General features: G+C 38.4%; 1 protein-coding gene across 13 annotated transcripts in view; it reads right to left on the reverse strand.

The window, feature by feature from the left end:
• The window catches only part of gapvd1.S (GTPase activating protein and VPS9 domains 1 S homeolog), a 42,909-nt gene that overhangs the window by 14,584 nt on the left and 5,554 nt on the right, over positions 1-22,771 (reverse strand). For 2 of the 13 annotated variants that reach the window (XM_041574019.1, XM_041574018.1), the window contains exons 2-12: positions 18,959-19,066; positions 17,060-17,271; positions 15,847-16,690; positions 14,051-14,137; positions 11,389-11,523; positions 10,892-11,078; positions 6,858-7,006; positions 5,617-5,782; positions 2,013-2,162; positions 1,268-1,456; positions 17-142 (exon numbers count right to left, since the gene is read on the reverse strand). In XM_041574019.1, the coding sequence (XP_041429953.1) occupies positions 17-142; positions 1,268-1,456; positions 2,013-2,162; positions 5,617-5,782; positions 6,858-7,006; positions 10,892-11,078; positions 11,389-11,523; positions 14,051-14,137; positions 15,847-16,690; positions 17,060-17,271; positions 18,959-18,979 (2,266 nt within the window). In that variant the 5' untranslated portion in view covers positions 18,980-19,066. 13 annotated transcript variants of the gene reach the window in all.

Consider the following 22,771-nt stretch of genomic DNA (forward strand, 5'->3'; position numbering starts at 1 on the left):
GTTAGGACTCACTCACCAGAATCACTAGGAAGCACCTCGACACTCCATGCTTCACTGGTAGTCTCAGATATAGTGCAGGGATCGAGCAGTAATGAGCCTGGAAGGCACAGCAGGCTTCCCAGCATATTCTCAGCTGCTGCACCTACATGTAATATAAGGATAAAGGAGATAATCGTAAGAAATGAGAAATACAAGTGTAAAGCAATGTCTAAAACCAACCACTTAGCGTAGAGATATTAAATATAGACTGAATAACTGAAGGTAACTTTTAGCATGCTATAGAATGGCTAACTCTAAGCAACCTTTCAACTGGCCTTGCTTTTTTTTCTTTTTAGTTTTTAAATAGTCTTCTGATTCATTCCGGTTTTCAAATAGGGGTCACTGACCCCATCTAAAAAAAACAAATGCTCTGTAAGGCTACAAATGTTAGTGGAACTTTTTATTACTTGTCTTTCAGTTTAGGGCTTCTCCTATGCATATCTTATTCAAATTAATTCATGTGGCTAGGGTAACTTGGACCCTAGCAACCAGATTGTTGAAATTTAAAACCAGAGAGCTGCGGAATAAAAAGTTATATAACTCAAAAAATTAAAACCAATTGTAAATTGTCTAAGATTATCACTCTCTAAATCATACCGAAAGTATATTTAAAGGTGAACAACCCCTTTAATATAGTTAAATGATTATAAACTTAAACCCTTTGGTGATAAAGAGCACTTAAGACTCCACATGAAACCATGTCAAATAATAAGGATAAAAGAACAAGAGCAAGTAATGCTTTGCTTCAAAAGCCTACAGTCAGACAGACAAAGCTTCTATTTGTAAATTGAACATTTGCATGTGGCCACAGTGTGGGCCCATGGGTCACCCAGTTGCTCTTTAATGAGTGACCAACACTGATTGAATTACATGAAAAACAACAATTCTATAAAAGCCATCTTGAACTCCAAAATTGCAACCCTTGCAACCAAGACTATAGTTTGTTCTCTTTCAGTGTATACTGTACTTCAATTCAAGGTGCACCTTTGCACATCAGTCCTTCACAAACAATTAGATTGTGGGGGGAAATAACTGCCTGATTTCTCAAAGGTGGATCTGTTTTTTTTTTTTAACCAATATGGATCAAACTTATCAAATCTGAACTAAGATGTTATATAAACCATATTTTACTCATTGTAAGAAACCCTTTACTTTTCTACAAAACTAAGGTTATGAATTGCATTATGCTGCAGTATAATAATAGCAAGTTTCTAATAAATAGCAGTACCTTTATTCATCTCACCTGCAATTTCTTGCAGTCTATCTTCATCAATGTTGGGGTCAAAATCACTTCCAAGCACATCTGTGCTCCATGTCTCACTGACTGTCTCAGAGATATCTCTGTCATCTGTCAATCCCATCATGTCACGAATTTCAAATTTGCGCAGTTTGTCATCTAGATTATCCTGTGTGGTTGCTGCAGGAGGAACAGTAATTAATGAACCAGATTCTTTCTACTGTAATATGCTTCATGTATCTCTCCTAGAGCAGACATCCCCAACAAGTGGCTCACAAGCAACATGTTGCTTACCATGTCTATTGATGTTGATTCCAGTGGCCTCAAATCAGGTGCTCGTTTTTTGGTTTCTGACCACGTGTACTGCCAAACAGATCCACCTGTAGTCTGCCAGTCCACCCAGTGGCTAATACCCAATTACAGTCCTTATTGGGCACCCCCTAGTAACTTTTTTCATGATTATATTGCCCCTCAACTGTTTCTATATTTAAATGTGGCTCACAGGTAAGAGTTTGGGGGCCCCAGCAGGCCCGGACTGGCAATCTATGGGTTCTGGCAAATGTCAGAGGGGTTGCTATAAGGTGCCATAGAAAGTCAGTATTTAGTGGGCTGGTAGGGGCTGTTTGGGCCTCTGTGTACCTGAAATGCTAGGGCCTTTTTTAATTCTCAGTCCGGACTTGGGCCCCAGTCCTAGAGCACAGGACCATTTATGGGCCAGTGTGGGGCTTTGTCTTACCTTGTTCATGTTCCAATAACTGCAAAGCCTCTACCCCATTGCTTCCGGATGGTCCCCCTCCTAGCTCAGATACAGATTCCCCTTCCAGATCCAGAGATGAAACAGAGTTGGAACGATTTGAAGGACCTGTTGAACACGGATTTTCCTCTTCTGCTTAATTGATATTTGCAGCCAAATCACACAAAACATTGTATTTATCACAAAAATGAATGCACAAAACCATGAAGTCATACACCAGGACATTATATGGAGTACACCATACAGCAAAAATATATACTGCATTTTTTTTATTGCATAAATGTTGCTCAGAAAAAAGGTTTACAAGTCTTTTACGAGTCCACAAGTTACAAATGTCTGACTTATATACAACTTGCACTTACAAACGGAGGTTATTACAGTAATGCACTGTGGTTTGCTTGGCCTTCATTAGCATTTGACTTAAAAAAAAAAATCAGCCTCAAACCTCTCTGCGGAGCACAGAAAGGTAACAATAAATATGCAGAGAAAGGTTAAAATAAATACTATCTTAAGACAAAGATCTGTCTAAGTTGCATTTAAAAGGTAAATCTATCTCGATCAGATGGGACTAAAAATCCCGTCGGATAGCGGCCACATTTGTTCGTTGATGCGGTCCCGCGATCCGACTGCCCGTAAAGTCACCGTTAGGATCCGATCGTTGGGCCCTAGGGCCCACGATCTGATCAGCCCGATATTGCCCACCTCATATGGGAATATCAAGGAGAGATCTGCTCGTTTGGTGACATCGCCAAATGAGCGGATCTCTCCGTGTATGGCCACCTTTAGAAATCAATTAAAGGAAAACTATACCCCCCAAACAATGTAGGTCTCTATTAAAAGATACTGAGTAAAACAGCTCATGTGTAAAACCCTGCTTCATGTAAATGAACAATTATCATAATAATATACTTTTTTAGTAGTATGTGCCATTGGGTAATCATAAATAGAAAATTGCCATTTTAAAAAATAAGGGCCGCCCCCTGAGATCGTAAGATTCACTGTGCACACATACAAACCACATGTAAGGTCACATGAGCCAATTAACAGACAGAGTTCTGCCTTTTGCTTCCTCACTTCTTCCTGTTACAGTTAGTGTTGTAGTATTTCTGGTCAGGTGATCTCTGAGGCAGCACAGATACAGTCATGAAATGGTGGTTCAAGGCAAGAGATGTAAAAGGGCAATATTTACTTAAATATATATTCCAGTTTGGTAAGATTCTTTAATATGTCATTCAATTTGATATAAACTATCTGTTGCTTAAGTATTCATTTTGGGGGTATAGTTTTCCTTTAACATTTTTTAATACAGGTACACGATCCGTTATCTGTTAACCCGTCACCCAGAAAGCTCAGAATTACGAATTTTTAAAAATTATTTCCTTTTTCTCTGTAGTTGTGAAATGGTACTTGATTCAAACTAAGATATAATGAATCCTTATTGTAAGCAAAACCAGCCTATTGGATTTATTTAATGTTTAAATAATTTTTTAGTAGACTTAAGGTATGAAGATCCAAATTACGTTAAGACACCTTATCTGGAAAACCCCAGGTCCCGAGCATTCTTGATAACAGGTCCCATATCTGTATAGCAGTTTTTCATAAATAAAATATAACAACAGGAGTTATTTCTGAAGCTAAACACAACAGTGCATATATCAACTGCACTTCAGGATAATTATATTGTTAGGTACACAAATATACACTATTAAAACACTTGAAAGAGTGATACACGTACAGGTATGGGATCCGTTATCCGGAAACCCATTATCCAGAAAGCTCCAAATTACGGAAAGGCCGTGTCCCATAGACTCCATTTTATCCAAAATTATTTCCCTTTTCTTTGTAATAATAAAACAGTACCTTCTACTTGATCCAAACTAAGATATAATTAATCCTTATTGGAAGCAAAACCAGCCTATTGGGTTTATTTAATGTTTAAATGATTTTCTAGTAGACATAGTGATAATGCCACAAAAAACTACTTTTTAAAATATGAAAGTATATTAAAAGTTACCTATAGGTCATGTTGATCGGTTTTTGCTGTTTTTATAAGTTATTGTTAGTTGAAGTTTCTAAACCGGACTGTTTTGCCAGCCTGACTGTCCCATCTCAGCCTGTCAGTTAAAGTTTCTACTCCTACTGCACAAATATGGCAGCCCCCTCATACAGGAACATGGGCACCAGACAGGTAATGTAAATGCATTGTGCAAATACTTTATGGCAAAGTTATAAGTAGCTTCAAAAGGCAATATTATGATAGATGTAAAAAAAATTCTGGTGTCAGTATGTCTTTTAGGTATGAAGCTCCAGAAAACCCCAGGTCCCAAGCATTCTGGGATAACAGGTCCCATACCTGTACTAAACTGTGGAACTATTTAGATGAAATTCTGCATATGAACAGAAGGGGGGGAACAAATAACACAACTGTGTAGCAATGTGAATTCTTTCCAAGGCAATAAAGCCTTCTAGGATGACAATAACATTGGTTGAAAGCGAAAAATGTAATGTTAAAATGGAAAAGATTCAGTAAGGTCTACTGAAGACCACTTTCTAGCTCCCTACAAGTTAAATGTTAAAATGGTTCCACTTTTTTGTGTAGCACTGTCTATACACAACCCATGACCAACTCTATCATTTTAATTAGGGATGCACCAAATCCAGGATTCGGTTCGGGATTCGGGCTTATTCAGCAGGATTCGGATTCGGCCGAATCCTTCTGGCCAGCCGAACCAAATTCGAATTTGCATATACAAATTAGGGGCGGGGATGGAAATTGCGTGACTTTTTGTCAGAAAACAAGGAAGTAAAAAATGTTTTCCCCTTCCCACTCCTAATTTGCATATGCAAATTAGGGTTCGGATTCGGTTCGGCCAAATTTTTCACAAAGGATTTGGGGGTTCGGCCGAATCCAAAAAAGGGGATTCGGTGCATCCCTAATTTTAATGAAAAACCTAGGATTTGTTATATTTCACTCAGAAGACTGAAAGCAAAGTTTGTGCTTTAAATGCGTTTTAAGAAACTCTGTTTATGTGTTAGCTGTATCAGGAATGTGTCCAGTCATAGAAATTATTGCTTACTTTTGACTGATTGCTCCCCTTAATAAGACAATGCCTTGCACCTAATATTAATTAAAGCTAGCATTAATCTATGTTGATGGTGAATCAATCCTACTATTTTTATTAGCCTTATAGGCATGATGCTCCACCAGGTACCAAGGGTTCTGTATAACATATCCTACCACTGCCCTTCAATTTGTTTTTGTGTCTGTGGGGGGGTGAAATTGATACTGGCTCTATAGGCTAAGAAAGTCAAAGCTGTAGCTTCTTCATCCTGATCTGCATATTTAGATTTGAGCACAACAAAATGGCATCACCTGAAAAAAAGTGTAGGCCCTTGTGATTTCTTTACCAGCTATTACTGTCTGTAAAAAATCCCAGTAAGAAAATCATATGAACTGTGTGGAGGTATTGCAATAACAGATGTTGAACTGAAATTTATGTTAGGTGTTGAACCAGAATTCCAGAAAGCTGAAAAAAATGCTTGATTCTCATAAAAGGCCCACTTATTTCTTGTAATGCAACTTTACCTGGAATGTCAACTATTCTTAAACCCAAACATTCACCTTCTGAAATGCCTTCTAGGTTGTCACTGCAGAGGGAGAAACGCAGGGTCTTGTCCGGCTTCCCATGAAGTTTAGATTCATCTACAGGCACGTCCCCCTGCCCCCCATCTACCAGTTGCATGTTTAAAACCTGTAAAAAAACATTTACTGTTGTAATGGCTAATTTGAATACCAAAATTTTATCAGTTGGGCAGATATAGTGGAGCCATACTACTGCACTAAAATTAGAAAAAAATGTAAATAACAACTTATCCTGTTTTTATTGCCGAATGTTGTGCTCTCATGAACAATTTACAACTTTTGCTCCTTAAAACTATCTTGATGTTGTTAGACAAAAGTGTGGCCAACCTGTCTGATTGATGCTACCCTGGAGTGCCCTACCAAGAGATAGGAATCAAACTGCATAATGAGTACTAAGCAAGTGGATATTTATTTTACCCCTTGTTACCATAGCCCCAAACATTACATATGATTAATATAATACTGCACCTCAGACTTAAGGTATGGTGATCCAAATTTCAGAGATCTACAAGGTCTATTGTATGATAAAAAAGGTTCCAAGCATTCCAGATTAAAGATCCTATACCTGAACCTATTAAAAGGGATGTACAGTCATCCAAATAAGTTAATGGATTGTTAGAATCACTACATCAGGTAAGTTCCCAATATATATGCATTTTCTAAAGATAAACAATCTGGTTTCCTCTGTGGTCATAGCCCCTGCTTCAATCCTGAAGTAATCCAGTTTGTCTCTTACTGCACAGTCCTCCGTTAAAGTCAATTGGAAGAAAGCATGCTTGTCACTGGATGTAGATTTTCTGTTCTGAAGGAGTCCAGCTGCACTAAGAAAACAAGATGGCTGGTGACTGCCTAAGATTCTTGAACAACTTAGGTAGGGCAGGTGGTGGCTGCCTGTTATAGCAGTGGAAGCCAGATTGTTTATCTTTACAACAGTAAAAAAATAATAACACATATATATATTGAACATGTAAAATCCCTTAAGATAATGAGATGGCTTTACTTCCCCCTTAATGTATCATGAATAGTTAGTCCTCTACAGAATGTAGTTTTAAAACATATGTCAAAGTCTCAGTGCCCTGAAGCAAGCATTATTTTTTTAAATAACAGTTTCATAGTTCAAGGTATTTTTTTCTGCTTTCAATGTGTCATTTGCGTTATTGTCCAGATTACATTTCTGGATATACCTCATTTTCAGACATCATTCCTGGTGTGAGCTGGGGACCAGTCCCTAGTGAGATGACCAGGACTTCTTCAGGCTGATTGGGGGTAACTTCTTGTGGAGAGCATTCATTTTCTGTCTCCATCAGGTTTGTTTTACTTCTACTGCGGGTAACTGACATAGAAGAAGAAAACACAAAATTGTGGCAATTTGCCATTCATAAATGTTTAAGTATGAAAATACAATGCACTTGTGCAAAACAGCAAGTAAATTATAAATAATGTGCCTTTGTTTATTTAGAGATTTGTGTACAGGCATGGGATCCGTTATCAGGAAAGCTCCGAATTATGGAAAGGCTGTCTCCCATATACTCCATTATAATCAAATAATCCAATTTAAAAATGTCCTTTTTCTCTGTAATAATAAAACAGTATCTTATACTTAATCCAAACTAAGATATAATTAATCCTTATTGGGAGCAAAACAGCCTATTTGGTTTATTTATTGTTTACATGATTTTCTAGTAGACTTAAGGTATGAAGAGCCAAACTACAGAAAGATCCATTATCCGGAAAACCCCAGGTCCCGAGCATTCTGTATAACAAGTTCCATACCTGTACAATGAAACAACAAGGACGTGTACATGATTCTATCTATTAAGACTGCATATGCAATAAAGTTTTTTCAAGGTATGGGTGTTACAAAATATTCCTTTCATATAAAAGCAATTGTAGGTTTGCATCACTGCCAATTTGACAGGACAAAACTTGTTGGATGAAATAAAACAGATGCTACCCATAACACATAGCAGTGCCTCACTTTTGCAGGGAGGCTTCAGGGAAATCTCTCATTCAAATAATGGCAATTTTTTATTAAATGTGTATTTTTTTAATGTCTACAAGTAGTTCAGAATATGTGTCTGTTTATTTTATGCATGCTTATTATACAGGCATTTTACAGGCAAGCAAACTGCTCAGGGATTCACAGAAGTGGAAAGGGTCACTCATTTGGTAAGGTTGCCAAATTAATAGATTTTATTGGTACATGGTAATACTAACAACAAGGTACAGGTATGGGAAATATCAGGAAAGTATGAGAAATCGCGTGACTTTCTGTCACAAAACAAGGAAGTAAATGTTTTCCCCTTCCCACCCCTAATTTGCATATGCCAATTCGGATTATGTTCGGTATTCCGCAGAATCTTTCGCAAAGGATTCGGGGGTTCGACCAAATCCAAAATAGTGGAATCGGTGCATCCCTATAAGGAACATCTTTCTTTGGGGAATAACCAGAGTGGAAAGGTTAAAGGAACAGTAATATCAAAAAAAAAGTGACCTGTCACCCAGACATAAAAAGCTGTATAATAAAATAAAAGTTTTTTATTAAAGCGTTGATAAGTGTTGTAAACTCATTTAAAAATCTCAGCTGTCAAACAAATATTGTCTGCCCCTCCTCTATGCCTTAGGCTTCACTTTCCATTTCCTAGACGTCACTGCTCTTCCCTCATTCCACCAGTTCTCTTAACCATTTAATTGTGTAGTCAAGTGCATGGGGATGGACATCGGGTCTCCCATTCTGGTGCACAATCAAGATTCAGAGATGATGCAAGGCTTGCCTTAATAGCAGTGTCCATAAAATGGCTCCTGCCTGCTTGCTTTAATTATGAATTCCCAGATCGAAGGAAACAAGATTCATATAATTTATACAGTGTAATAAATGTTAATCTTGCTTGATTGCGTGATAAAATAGGATTTGGAATTATTTTTTTGGGGTGATGGATCCCCTTTAAGTAATGAATAAATAATGCAGTGTTGCACTGCACTGATAGAACTGGGATGTTTGCTTCAGAAAGACTACTATAGTTTATATAAACAAGCTGCTGTGTAGCCACGGGGGTAGACATTCAAGCACAGGATACACAGTAGATAACAGATACGTTTAGAAGAATTTCATTATATATTACAGAGCTTATCTGTTATTTACATGTGTGCTTGAATGGCTGCCCCCATGGCTACACAGCTGCTTGTTTATATAAACTATAGTAGAGTTGCTGAAGTAAACAAACCAATTTTACCAGTGCAGACCAACAGTGCATTATATTTTAATTAATTTAATACACTTTCATTGGTTGGTGTTACTGTTCCTTTAAGGACACACAGGCAGTCACATTGCAATACAGGACACTGTTTCTGTTCAATGCCTGAAACACCAACTAGTCTAGTACAATATTTACTTGGAAAAACTGCCAAATGCAGTAAATCAGGAAATAAATTAAAAGTCACATGTTGTTCCAAATCTGGATATTAGGATGCATTCCTTTATTCTATTATAGAGCTATTACTCTCAGAATGTTCAATCTAAAAACGTAATGTTGTCACAACTTTGTGTACAACTTTTGACAAATGCAACTTTGGTCTCCTATTAACCTAGTTTATGGGAACTGCATAAAATAAAGTCACTTCGCAATAACCAAAGGTGGGAGGTCAATACATGAACCAAAATGTATTGCCTAATCCACAATTATCTTTGTTTATCTGTTCAGCAGATAAGAGATTCAATCCTATCGCATACATTTTCACACTATTTTCAGAATAATCTCAGATTTATGACTCACTTTATTTTTACAATTATAGGCATTTTTTATTCTGCCTATAATGGTCATTTTAATATGTGCCCATCTGAAAATTCTTGTCAATTCAGCGAGCCAACTGATCTCAAGGCCCATCACTGCTGAGAAAGTATTATAAGCAGCAAAAGGAAAATGTGAACACACAGATTTTTAAGAAACAAAATAGCTGCTGGTTGCAGTGAATACGAATTGCCTTTTCATTGTTAAAATAGATTTTCTACCAAGCTTAGTTCACCAAACATGGAGTCAGACTGCCCCCTGGATATCCTGTTACCCACCAAATGGGGTCACCAGGTTAATGTGAGCGGTGAAATTCGAGGCAGATATGTCCCACACTGTCATGGCTGTAAGCTGCTGACCTGTGGATTTTGTTAGCACACATAAGCAGAGAAAGAAAGCAAGGTCAGACTATTCAAACAGAGATGGATAATTCATTTTTTTTTTTATTAATATAATGAAACCACTATGGAACTGGCAGCAAAATTCATGCCGGGCCCCTGCACACCTGTATGTGAATCTGCCCACATATTGGGACATGTAATGTTTAACAGCACCTCCGCATAGTCTGGCGGGTCAAGTGAGCCCCTGAAGTAGTCGCATCACGGAGGAGGAGGAGCTGAATGTTTTTAGATACTCAATTCTGAGAGAGATTTCTTTATTGGTCTAAACATGTACCTGGTTTGTCTAATAAAACATATTAACATTATAAATCCCGATTGCTATGTTTGTTTGCTTTTTTTTTTAAGCAGAAGACATAATGCATACATAGCCCCCCTAAAACCTACTCTGGAGCTAACAATGACATCTGGAATAAGTTATCTTCCTTGAGGAGGAGTAAGGGAGAATAAAAGAAGGACAAAGGAGAATAAACTTGAAGAGGAGATAAATGGTAAGTGCAGAAATAAGAAGAGAGAGATAGAATAGAAAACTATTGGGTGGGAGAAAAGGTTAGAGAAAAAAGATGAGTAAAAGGAGAGGAAGGAAGAATATAGGAGTAAAACAAGAAAAGGGAAAAAATTGCATTACAGGTGTAACAAATATACAAAGGGGGGGAAGCATAAAGCTAAAATAACATTGAAAAAAAAACAGGAAGAAATGTTGTGCAGGTCACTATTGCTACTATAATCAATACACAAATGCTTGCAATAGCCAGCAGGGAGAAAAAAAACACATGGGGCCCAAAGAAATCAGATTATAACACCTTATTTAGGCTTTCCCAGATGTTGCAGACCGATAATTTTTATCATTCCTCCATCAACTGAGCTGGGTGAGGAAAGGTAGGTGTGCCTTTCACTAAACGATTAACTCAATGGATGTCTATTAATATGTGTTTCTTTAAGCCAATCATAACCCTCCTTTTAACTTATCTGCCCCTTTAGTTTAATAGACTTTATAAAATCTATACTACCCTGCAATACTAGTGCTCTTACCTATAGGTAGCCTGTTCTTCTTGCAGGCTGGTGTGGTGGCAGGGGAGAGCTGAGGAGTGCTGTAAGGTGTATCATTGTTACTCTTCCCTGGTTTGGTCTGGGGTACCGTAGCCAGGAGATTTTCCAATGCCATCCTGTCCTCTTCCTGCAGCTGCTCACTGGAGATAACAGTACGCATAAACCCCAACTGTAAAGCAGAGCCACTATTACATTATGCCGATTAGAATTTGCAAACAAATAAAGATTTTTTTTTGTGAAGAGTGTTTGTATTTTAAATAAAAGTGGCTTTACATATTCCCTCCTACCCCAAACACTAAAGTTTTGAGCTGCTTGATAATTTAGGTAACGCTAAATATATTCTAAAACTGAAACCAAAGGACACTTACAATTATTTTCTAATCTGATTTACAAGGGAAATGTTGCTGAATACTAATGAAAAAGTGCTAGACCCCTTTATTAAAATTGCTTTCCCAGCGCCACACAGTGCATACTCTTACCAGACTCATAAGTTGGCTGTATGTCATGTACACAACTGTTCGACTTAATCCTTCCAAGAGATTCACAGACGAAAGGGGAGGTGTTTCAACTGCACGACCACCGATAACCACATCCAGGAAAGCAGCCACACAGCTCTGTGTAAAGAATTGTAGTGTTTACCCACTATACAGGATCACACATTAGTGATCCAAATATCTGTTTTGAGGTAAAGGCCACATTATTATTTAAAAAAAAAGTTTCTTCCTTTTTCTATTCATTTGAACGATATGTGCCAGCGTGCCACCCTTCTAAGCACTGAAATCTTCCTCTCAGGAATCAACGTAGAGACGTGTTCAACATAACTTTTTTATATTGATTTTATTTTGTTAATTCTGGCAGAAAAGAAAAAAATGAAACCAGTTTCATGTGGAGCAATCCATTGAGAAGGTAATGCTCTGATAATGAGCTGCTCAAGGCTGCAGTTTAGGGAAGGAAGGTTTTTTTTTTTTTTTTTTCAAAGGCAGATATGGAACGCTGAAAACATTGCCATATTTATAATGGGAGAGGATGTTCTGTGAATGGCAAAAAAAGGTCTCAAAGGTTCCTTTCAGTAACTTTTGGAGACTTTGGAAAGCCAAAGCTACTTGGTGATTTACATCACTGCTGATACAAAAAGCATTCAGAGTAGACTGGACGCCCCCGATAGAAGAGATTAATCATGGGGCGACTAATCTTGCCTGTCAGTGGACTTAAGGTGGCCATACACGGGCCGATAAAAGCTGCCGACAGGCCGTGCCGGCAGCTTATTGGCCCGTGTATGGGGGCCCCCCCGACGGGCTTCACCGATCGAGATCTGGCCGAAAGTCGGCCAGATCTTGATCGGATGGGACAGAAAATCCCGTCGGATCGCGGCCGCATTTATTCGTTGATGCGGTCCCGCGATCCGACCGCCCGTTAAGGCATTGTTAGGATCCGATCGTTGGGCCCTAGGGCCCACGATCGGATCAGCCCGATATTGCCCACCTCAAGGTGGGCATATCGGAGGGAGATCCGCTCGTTTGGCGACATTGCCAAACGAGCGGATCTCTCAGTGTATGGGGACCTTAAGAGCCATCACAAGCAGTGTGGCAGCTGATATTTATAAATATAATTTGAATCAGTAGTGCAGTATACTGAAAATATGGTGTGTACACGAACATCTAACCACCTATGCAATATAAAACAGCATACGTAAAGTAAAGCATGTAAAGAAAACATATTAATGGGGCAAAATCTTATTATTTATTGAAAGGTTGTTCCTCCTAGTCTTTATTTTTGAAACACATGCCAAATCCTCATATCTTTGCCTCAGGATTAGAGTGAATCTGATGAACTGCCTTCTCATTATCTCACAACTAAAGGTGGCCATAGACGCAAAGATCCTATCGTACGAATCGATGATTCGTACGATTTTCGGATCGTGTGTGGAGAGTCCCAACATATTTCGTCCGGCGGAGATCGGTCGTTTGGTCGATCGGACAGGTTTGATTTTGTCCCGACCTGCCGGAGCCCATTGTGCTCTCATTGTAATCTGATCATTCAGATTACCCCCGATATAGCCATGCCCGTTAGTGGCATATCGGGGAAAGATCGCTCATTTGGCGATGTCGCCAAGCGAGCGGATCTTTTCGTCTATGGCCACCTTAAGGAGGAAAGATACACTGTGTTCAATAAAAGTGATTTATAATCACACTGATCTGTGCTGTTCAAAAACAAAGATAACGTGAACTATTTACACTGTTGTTACATTCTGTCATGATTTTTATGATGTCGTTTTTATTTCTAAATTACACCGTTTACACTGCAAATAATTCACTCTACAATATAAAATGTAAGACAGCCATCTCAGGTCATGGCCTGGTCATGTGCTTTCAGAAAGAGCCAGCACTTTAGGATGGAACTGCTTTCTGGCAGGCTGTTGTCCTACTCAATGCAACTGAATGTGTCACAGTGGGGCCTGGATTTTATTATTGAGTGCTGTTCTTATATCTACCAGGAAGCAATTATCTGGTTACCTTCCCATTGCTCTGCTGACATCTGGTTACCTTCACATTTTTCTGCTGATGGGCTACTGGGGGGAAAGGGAGGGGGTGATATCACTCTCACTTGCAGTACAGCAGCAAAGAGCGACTGAAGTTTATCAGAGCACAAGTCACAGGACAGCTGGAAACTGACAATATGTCTAGCCTCATGTTAGATTTCAAAATTAAATATTAAAAAATCTGTTTGCTCTTTTGAGAAATGGATTACAGTGAAGAATTCTGCTGGAGCAGCACTATTAACTGATGCGCTTTGAAAATATTTTTTTCCCATGACAGTAAACTGCCTGGATGAAGGCAGAGAGAATTACTTCCAGGGAGGAAGTCCTGTGTCCCACAGGTTGCAGAAAAGTTAGGACTGTGATGCTGTGGTGTTGGCAGATAAATCAGAAAGAGACTGGTCTCATTGCTAACTTGGGATGGTAATTTTAACAGTTACTGTATGTGTAACATAAGATGGGCTACATGCAACATGGTGGCTGCAAATTACACTGGGCAAAAAGGAAGGCTACCTAAAATATCACATTGAACGCAAATTATGCTGGTATAGAAAAATGCTATAGGCACATCGTTTAGAGTAATTTCTATATTTCAGACCACTTACTTTGTCAAATTTATTGAGGTTACTCTTGTTCCGTGTATCACGCTCCTCAAATCCAGTTAGTGCCAGCTGCTGTAACAAGCGGCCCACCTGAAGGAAAGCATGGGTTTTAAGGTCAACAGTTATTTGGCCAAATGAATAACAGTAAAAGTTTACGGTACAAAAGAAGATCTCACGCAGCTGGGCCTGGGGCAAGCAGTATGAAAAGCAATTTATCATGTGCTGGGAGTAATATTATTTATTACATAAACATTTATATTTAATTACATTTATATTAATAAAAACATTAATTTTTATTAGAAACAGTGTCTACACGCCAGGTAAGTTACAATATGGCCAGGCTTTATGAACAAGGATACACAAGGATTCAAGTGCCTTGAGGCACATGGATTGAAGCATTGCATACTGTACAAGCTCACACTCAATGCAGAATAATTCTCCAGATGACTTAACCCATCTAAATGCTGATGTATAAAGATGATCATCTGGCACATGGGTTAATGCTGGTGGCATTCTCTCACACTTAAAACATAAAAGTGTGCCACAGACACATCTAACACAGTGTTTCAGGCTAAATGTGGACATAGATCCTAAATTAACAATTTAGGACAAGAAAATGGCAGTTCACAGTGCCGTGCTAAATAGTTAGGCACCCTCCATCCACTGAATACAATTTCTAACCTTGGACCCGAGGCTAGTTACTAACATTAGAACACAAGGGTAATTTACATCTATGCCTGATTATTTAGGCACAAGTATGCTGCATTTATTAACACTAGCCACTGTAAGAACCCTGGAGCTACAAACCAGCTTGAAGACAGCAAGGCTTCCCCTGGTTCAATTCATAAAATCCCAAATAGGAGGTGGGAATGGATGGTCCTGCACTCAGCACAACCATGTAGAAGTAAAGATATGCCTTTGGACTCAAGCGTGTCTTCAATGAAATACATCAGTCTGAACAACGACTGTGCCCATTTATGCATGACCACTGTGGTTGCAAATTAACCCTAATAGTTCCTTTACCAAAGATAAAGAATGTGAAGAATAATACTAAAACCCCAAAGTGTACAGCGTTGTTTCTTTAAATGGTAGCCAAATTAATTTCTTTTATTGTGCCTTTAGCTGGCATACCATTTTTCTCATAGCGATTATTGTGGTTTGGATTATTGGATTACGCTAAATTCAGAAATGACAATGTCTGCTAAATCAAGACATTTTCAAAGCATATACAGTATTAAGCACCGCAATAGAGCAGTTTTGTGGGGGCACAGTGCAGCCATTTGAAAAACAGATAAATCTGTTTCTATAGATGAAAATAACGTGATAGTGTAGTTTAAGGTGGCTAGACTTGTGGCAATTGGTTGCCTGGGTTGTACAGCAAGGAAAGGAATGTTAAAGGGATAGTAATAACTTTGGGCTTGTGCTTAATATATTTTTTGGCCATTATTTTAATCTATTTCTTTTGCTAAAACTGTTCATTGTGGAGCAGCTTCAATTTCCCTGTTTAGCATAAGACATAATGAGAAACAGATTTTTTTTTGACAAAAATAATATGCAAAAAGTATGTTCAGCATTATTCACTGAAGCCCTATTCACAAAATTTTGTTACACATCCCCCCTCAGCTCACTCCATGGGTCACCCACAAAACTAAATGTACAAAAAAATTGCAGGTGACCCACAATTTGGCATGGATCATTCCTACAGAGGAAGTAGGCCTGCCTCCCCTACCCATGGGGGCTATGGAGATTAGCATTAGGATTGATAAATAAATACATTTTCACATATTAAGTATCCATACCTGCATTAGGTTGAACCTTGCCACTTCATTGATGGGAGCATCTGAAATGATCCCATACTGTTCTGGGTTCACAATTGCTGGGCAGATGAAACAAGTCAGTAGTAGGTCGGTGCACATAGATCTCACTTCACTAACTTCCAGCCCCTCTACACAGGACAAAGTTTTAAACATCTGTGAGACAATCCACCTTAGACTGTGTGGGAAGCAATATGTGTTCTGCTTCAAGTATCCTATAAATTTATTGACAAGAGCCACAAGCTTAGCTTCATTTGTCTCCACCATTGCCTGCACCCTTTGTCGAAAAGCTTCAGTGCCCTTCCCGCCAAATAACTTTTCCTGCTGGGCTGGAGAAAACCTCTCGATAAGTTTTGCAGGGTCAGTTTCCAGGTGATCCTCATCCTCAACCAGCAACTGCATGATTGGCTCATGTAAGGTTGCGGTTAGAAAGAGCTTGGCAGAAAAAAGGCCTTCAGAGAAGAGTTTGAAGATAATGCTGAATGCACATGTGCCTTTCCTAAGAAGCCTTCGTGGGTTATCACTCTCCTTCAGTTCAAACTCAATTAAGTAACGTAAAACCTGTAACAAGTAGCTTTCGTCCTCCTGCATTATACAGTTGCCATACAGAGAGGTGAAAACAGTGTGTATGACACTTTGGGCATTCTCCTGGTTGAGTTTTTCTCCAGTCACAAGGCAAGATGCAATAAGGCGCGGATTCTCACGCAGGAGATTGAGAAACTCGCCATATGCAGTCTCCTGGAAGCCCAGCTGCTTGTAACCATCCACAAACTGAGTATCTTCTAGGACCTTTGCATGTTGGCAACATTCAGCTGGAGATGCTTCAGCACTAAATAGACAAAAGTCAGGAAAATTATAAAAGGAATTGAAATAAACTGGAAATATCAAAGTGGATGTTGATTGTTATGAACAATCAATTATGTATAGTTGGGAAATGCTTATATATGCATATATAATTCTGATATGTAAATAAAATGAGACAGTAGCAGCAGCAGAGCATGCACTTGCCTTGTGAAAAAGTATGTGATTGCTATACAGCTAAAATCTTGTAGGCTTAATTGGCTATAATATAAATTTGAGCGCCTTTAGCTGGGTTTTGGTTCAGCTGTTCCCACAAGATAAAGGGAATAGACTGCCCAGCTATACTGAAAATGTTTTATTTTAGATGAGAAGAAACACAGTTTTGTTTGTGGCCTACCTTGTGAGAATGAGTCTGTCCAGGTTTATTCTTTGCTGCTTGGCTATCCATGATGTGCGGTAGAGCCTCTCTGCTGTCTTCAGCAAATCGGCATTCAGTCTCTGGATGAGCTGCTTCTCTGAGTTGACATAGAGTCGCTCTTGCTTCAGATGGTGAGCAAGAGTGTGGATATCAGGCTTCACCATCTTGGGACAGGAGGAGAACTGTCGGACCTGGAAGACAAGAAGTAACTTGTGAAGACACCTTGGTCTGAAAATAAAGGCTGCTTCAACTGTACACTTGCAGTATAGCTACATCAGCAATAACTATTACACACACCTGGAACTGAATATTAAGAGAATCCAGATTCTCTGCTCTAATACTGTAGTTCAGAAGAGCACTCAGAAATACTGAAAATGGCTACTTTCAAAAATGTTTTATGGGATGTGTGTGTGTGTGTGTGTATGTATATATATATATATATATATATATAGAATCCGTAGAAAAAGGTGCACACCAGGATTTTTCAATAAAACTTCAAATTTATTAAATAATTTTAAAACAGGAACCGGCCAACGTTTCGGTCATTCTCTAAGACCTTTATCAAGACCCTGTTCACATTAAAATAACAGTGCTTAAATACCTAAAAACATGACACTCACCACTTTGTGCACGCCCACATGGTCATGTGACTGTGGAAACACCTGCACCAAGAGAGCAGAGAGACAAATAAACATTGTGGCAAATGTGTACACAACTCTAAAGTATTTAGTTTACGTATCCAAAATGATTCATGTAAACTAAATACTTTAGCCCCTTTGGGCCTAAATGAGCATTGCTCTTATTTATGCTTTCTGGAGCAACGTTAAATGCCTGGTTGCAATGTTACAAATATTATATCCTAATATGTTTCAGTTTTCTGCATATGTCTAAGAGTTGTGTACACATTTGCCACAATGTTTATTTGTCTCTCTGCTCTCTTGGTGCAGGTGTTTCCACAGTCACATGACCATGTGGGCGTGCACAAAGTGGTGAGTGTCATGTTTTTAGGTATTTAAGCACTGTTATTTTAATGTGAACAGGGTCTTGATAAAGGTCTTAGAGAATGACTGAAACGTTGGCCGGTTCCTGTTTTAAAATTATTTAATAAATTTGAAGTTTTATTGAAAAATCCTGGTGTGCACCTTTTTCTATGGATTCTAGATCATGCAGCTTTTCTAGGGTAGCACCCAGGTATGTGATTTCTATTTTTGAATCTCCATTGGATGGTGTGCGTCAGAACTTCGAATATATATATATATATATATATATATATATATATATATATATATATATATATATATATATATATATATATATATATATATATATATATATATATATATATATATACATATACACACACATCCCATAAAACATTTTTGAAAGTAGCCATTTATTTATAAGAGAGGGAGCCACAGATATCAACCTCCTGGCTGCTGCTATGATATAGACCATTTTTGGATACGTAGAGGGAATGGGGGACACCGGCAAAAAGAAACTATAAAGACACAATATAAAAAGCACACCCCATGGGCGCCGTCAGGTCGGCATCAACTAGCCGATGAGGTCTTAGATCACCAGAAAAATCAAACCTCCCCTATAGATAGCTTGACAAAATATTAATCGTGGAGACCCGTCGGAAGCCCCCATAAACTGGAATATAAGCTGCCGATGTTGTTTAAAGGAGTTAAATAATAACAGCTGGCATGCAATTTTTCAAATGTATGTGTTTAAAGGGGCTTTCTTATTTACAATACAGGCCAACCTGAGGACCACCTTTCTAAAGCTGTTGCTCTAGGTACGGGCCCTTGGATCAAATCCAAAATTGATAGTATAGGTTCTTGTTTCACCTTTCATACATCTGCACGCATACAACACCTTTTTGTTAGTGTTCCTCATAAAGTTGGTCAGCTTGCAAAAAATGAAACTTCATTCAGGCTGGAGAAGACGCCACTCTCACAGATCTGCATCCTTCTTTATTTTTGACAAAAAAAAAAATTAAGAATTAAGTCCATCATGCTACATGAGCTTCTGCTCTTAGCCCTTATATGACACACCCACTGCTTGGCCAAAGTACAGGTATGTACAGGACATTAATTATAGACTTCAAGACTTCAGGCACTTGTGTCACTTTGTGTCATTGGTGATGCTGGATGCATGCTGTAACACGTTGGGTAGGTGACATCTCTGCACAGATGCAGCTCTGTTCTTGCACACCACATACTGTTGACAAATCAAGTCGCAACTTCATGTTTTCCCCATGTGGAACACAGCTTAAAAGTAGGCAGAAATGAGCCACCCCCAGCCCAGTCATGTTAAAGGAGAAGTTCACCTACAAATGAACTTTTAGAATACGACTGTGTGCAACATAGTGAAACAGTTTTCAGTAAATATACCAAAAGGACACATTCTATTAACTGCTGATAACCGAGATCTTGTAGTGCCATAAAATCTTGCACCAGCAAACCCCCAGTTCCTACTCGGTTACCTATGGGTGCTTGATTTACCCACATCGCTACTGCAGACACCATATACTGCATGCTACTTCCAGCAAATAGTATTTGACAGTTTATGCTACAGAAAACCAATAACATTTAGAGAATTAAGTCCCATCATGCTACATGAGCTTCTGCTCTTAGCCCTTATATGACACATCCACTGCTTGGCCAAAGTACAGGTGTGGGACATTAATTATATCTTAGTTTGGATCAAGTCCAAGCTACTGTTTTATTATTACTGAGAAAAAGGAAATCATTTTTGCACATTGTGATTATTATTAATGGAGACCATGGGAGACGGCCTTTCTGTAATTCCCAGCTTTCAGAATAATGGATCTCATACCTGTACAGTAATGTGCAATTCCCATAGAGTAAAACAAAACCAAAATATCCCCACAACCAACTTGAATGTAGGCTGTAATATATAATAATTAAAGGACAATTATTATAGAACAATTATGGATTCAGAAATGTAAGATATCGTCTGCAAGGTGAAAAAAGACAAATCACTCTTTTTGATGTTCACATGTTCCTTTGAAGACTCAATGGGGCTCATTTATAAACACTGGGCAAATTTGCACCTGGGCAGTAACCCATAGCAACCAATCAGTGATTAGATTTTTCCAGCCAGCTACAAGGAGAACAATGAAAGCAAACATCTGATTGGTTGCTGTGGGAAACTGCCCAGGTGCAAATTTGCCCAGTGTTTATAAATGAACCTCAGTATCTATAGAAATGGGAGACCTACAATAAAGGACTACAAATAGCTGTCATTTATGTTGCAGTTCAGTCCCAATGGAATGCAAACATATTAAAGCCTCTGTTACAGGCTGTTCAGTAGACTTGGTGTGTCTCTCTCACTTAAGGTGGCCATACACTCTGTTATGCCCACCAACGGCAGGACGATATCTGGTTAATCTGAACGTTCAGCCCTAGGGCCAAATATCGATTGGGGGAAACCTGTTGGAAGGGCCCCATATACCTGCAGATAAGCGGCCAGATAAGATAAAAGACCTCTATCGGCAGTTTTAATCTGCCCATGTATGGCCACCTTTACACAGAAGTAAAAGGAGTTCCCATGATAGTTGTTAATGACTCCATGTGAATTTATTCATGTCACTGTATAGACCTGCACTTCAGTCACTAATATAAGATTATATAGATTATTGGGGTCATCTGAAATATATGGTGTTTACAACTGTATAATATTTCCTGTTATAAAAAAAAGAACAAAGGCAGAACTATAGCTTGCCTTATGTATTGTGTTCAGAATGTGCTGACTAGTTTGATTAGTTTGTGCTTTGGGGGGACCTGGTATAAATGAGATGACTTATGTATCACACCAGTGAGAATAATGGTAGATGGAGTTTCATGACAAATGCCACATCCCTAAAGATGAGCAAGCTCATAATCCAATATTTCCACTTTGCACTTGTAAGAAGGATTGTATGGGAGTGCATGGGTTTTTTTTCGCTGCCTGCTTTGAAATCCAATGAACAGCTTTGTGGGCCACTAGCCAAAGAGGAAATTACTACTAGAAAATGAGCATAATTAGATTAAAACAAATAAGTAGAGTACATTAAATATATGTGGAAACTAGAATCCCTTCTCACTAGCCTTATTAGACATGTTAATAATAAAGAGAGGAAGGGTGAATGTAAATGTGTCCCTTGATATTCTTAGTGATAATTAGTACAGGACTTTAGACCATTACCCAGACTACATCAAATGGAGAAAAGAAAAGTAACAGCAATAATTATGGTATCCATAAACTTGTTATTCAAGAAATGTCAAATTACTGAAAGGCCATCCCACACGTCCAATTTAGTTTAATTCAAATTTTAAAAAACAATTTCCTTTTCCTCTTTATTAATGTAATAGAACCTTTAACTTGATGGTAACTGTGAAAATACATACTGGTGGCAAAACAATTCTATTTACTTAATGTTTTAATTAATTTAAGCAGACTTAAAGGGGTTCAACGTCAATTTTTTCCAGTTTAGTTGTTTTCAGATAGATCACAAGAAATAAAGACTTTTCCAACAATTTTCTATTTCTGACCGTTTTTCTACTACTGAAGTGCAAAGTTTCATTTTTCACCTAAAGCAGTTCTGGGAGGGGTGGGTTGCAGACTCTTAAACTTTTCTAAACTGATACATTTGTTATCTTTGTCCTTGCTGAGCAGAATCCCTGAGTTTCATTAAAGGTAGCTGTTAGAATTGATACAATAATTGCAAATATTCCATAGCTGCTGCTGAGAAATATATCAACTAAACACATCAACTAAATGTAGCAAATTGTAACAGTTCAAAATCTGCTCCTGGATCACTGAGCTGCCAGACTAGAACACCAGAGATACTAGCATTAAATTTTAAACTTCAATTTTGGAAAAACAATAAAGAATAAAAGATGGAAAGCAACTTATTTGTGGTGAACAATTGGAAAACAACCAAACTGAAAAAGGTGTTTGGCAGGTGAACAATCTCTTTAAGGTATGGAGATCCCCTTACCAGGGGAAACTCCAAGGTCCCTTCCTGGACAATAAATCTAGACCAGTTAATATATAAAATAAAGTTTCCCTTGTTTGAATGGGATGAAAGCAAGGAAAGCTAAACATTTTTCTCTCTCGTACTAGCCACTACTGACTCAAGTCTATAAAAGAGAAATGAAAGCAGTATACAAATACAAGCAGCAATACCCAGCAGAATGTGTTCAGCAAAATTACATTTCCCACACAATCAGGTGTTTAAGCTCAGTGATTTATTACACCATGCTTACGTTTGGAAAAGGAAGTAAAAATGAAATATGAATTTATGACATTAGATACTTCTAAAATGTATTCATCTCGAGAGAGTATAAAAATAATTGATTGAAAAAACTTTAGGCTATGGGCTGTTGGCTCGGGCTGTCAGGCTTCTCTCAGCTTGCAACAATACGCAGCCTAACAAACAGCCTGTGTGCCCATAGCCTAAAAGGAGAAGGAAAGTCGTTTACCACGTGGGGGTGCCAAAGGTTAGGCACCCCCAAGTGAATGTATTTACTTACCTGAAGCTTCATCTTTCTTCAAATTTCCCAGGGCAGACACATGCGCAGTAGAATGAAAAAGCCAACTTTTAGTTGAAGTTTGGCTTTTCACTCTAATGTGATTGCGCAGCCGCGAGAAGAAAGAAGACGTCGGAAGAGGAGCACTCCG

Source organism: Xenopus laevis, chromosome 8S (assembly GCF_017654675.1).
Source record: "Xenopus laevis strain J_2021 chromosome 8S, Xenopus_laevis_v10.1, whole genome shotgun sequence".
In the NCBI taxonomy this organism is placed as follows: Eukaryota; Metazoa; Chordata; class Amphibia; order Anura; family Pipidae; genus Xenopus; species Xenopus laevis.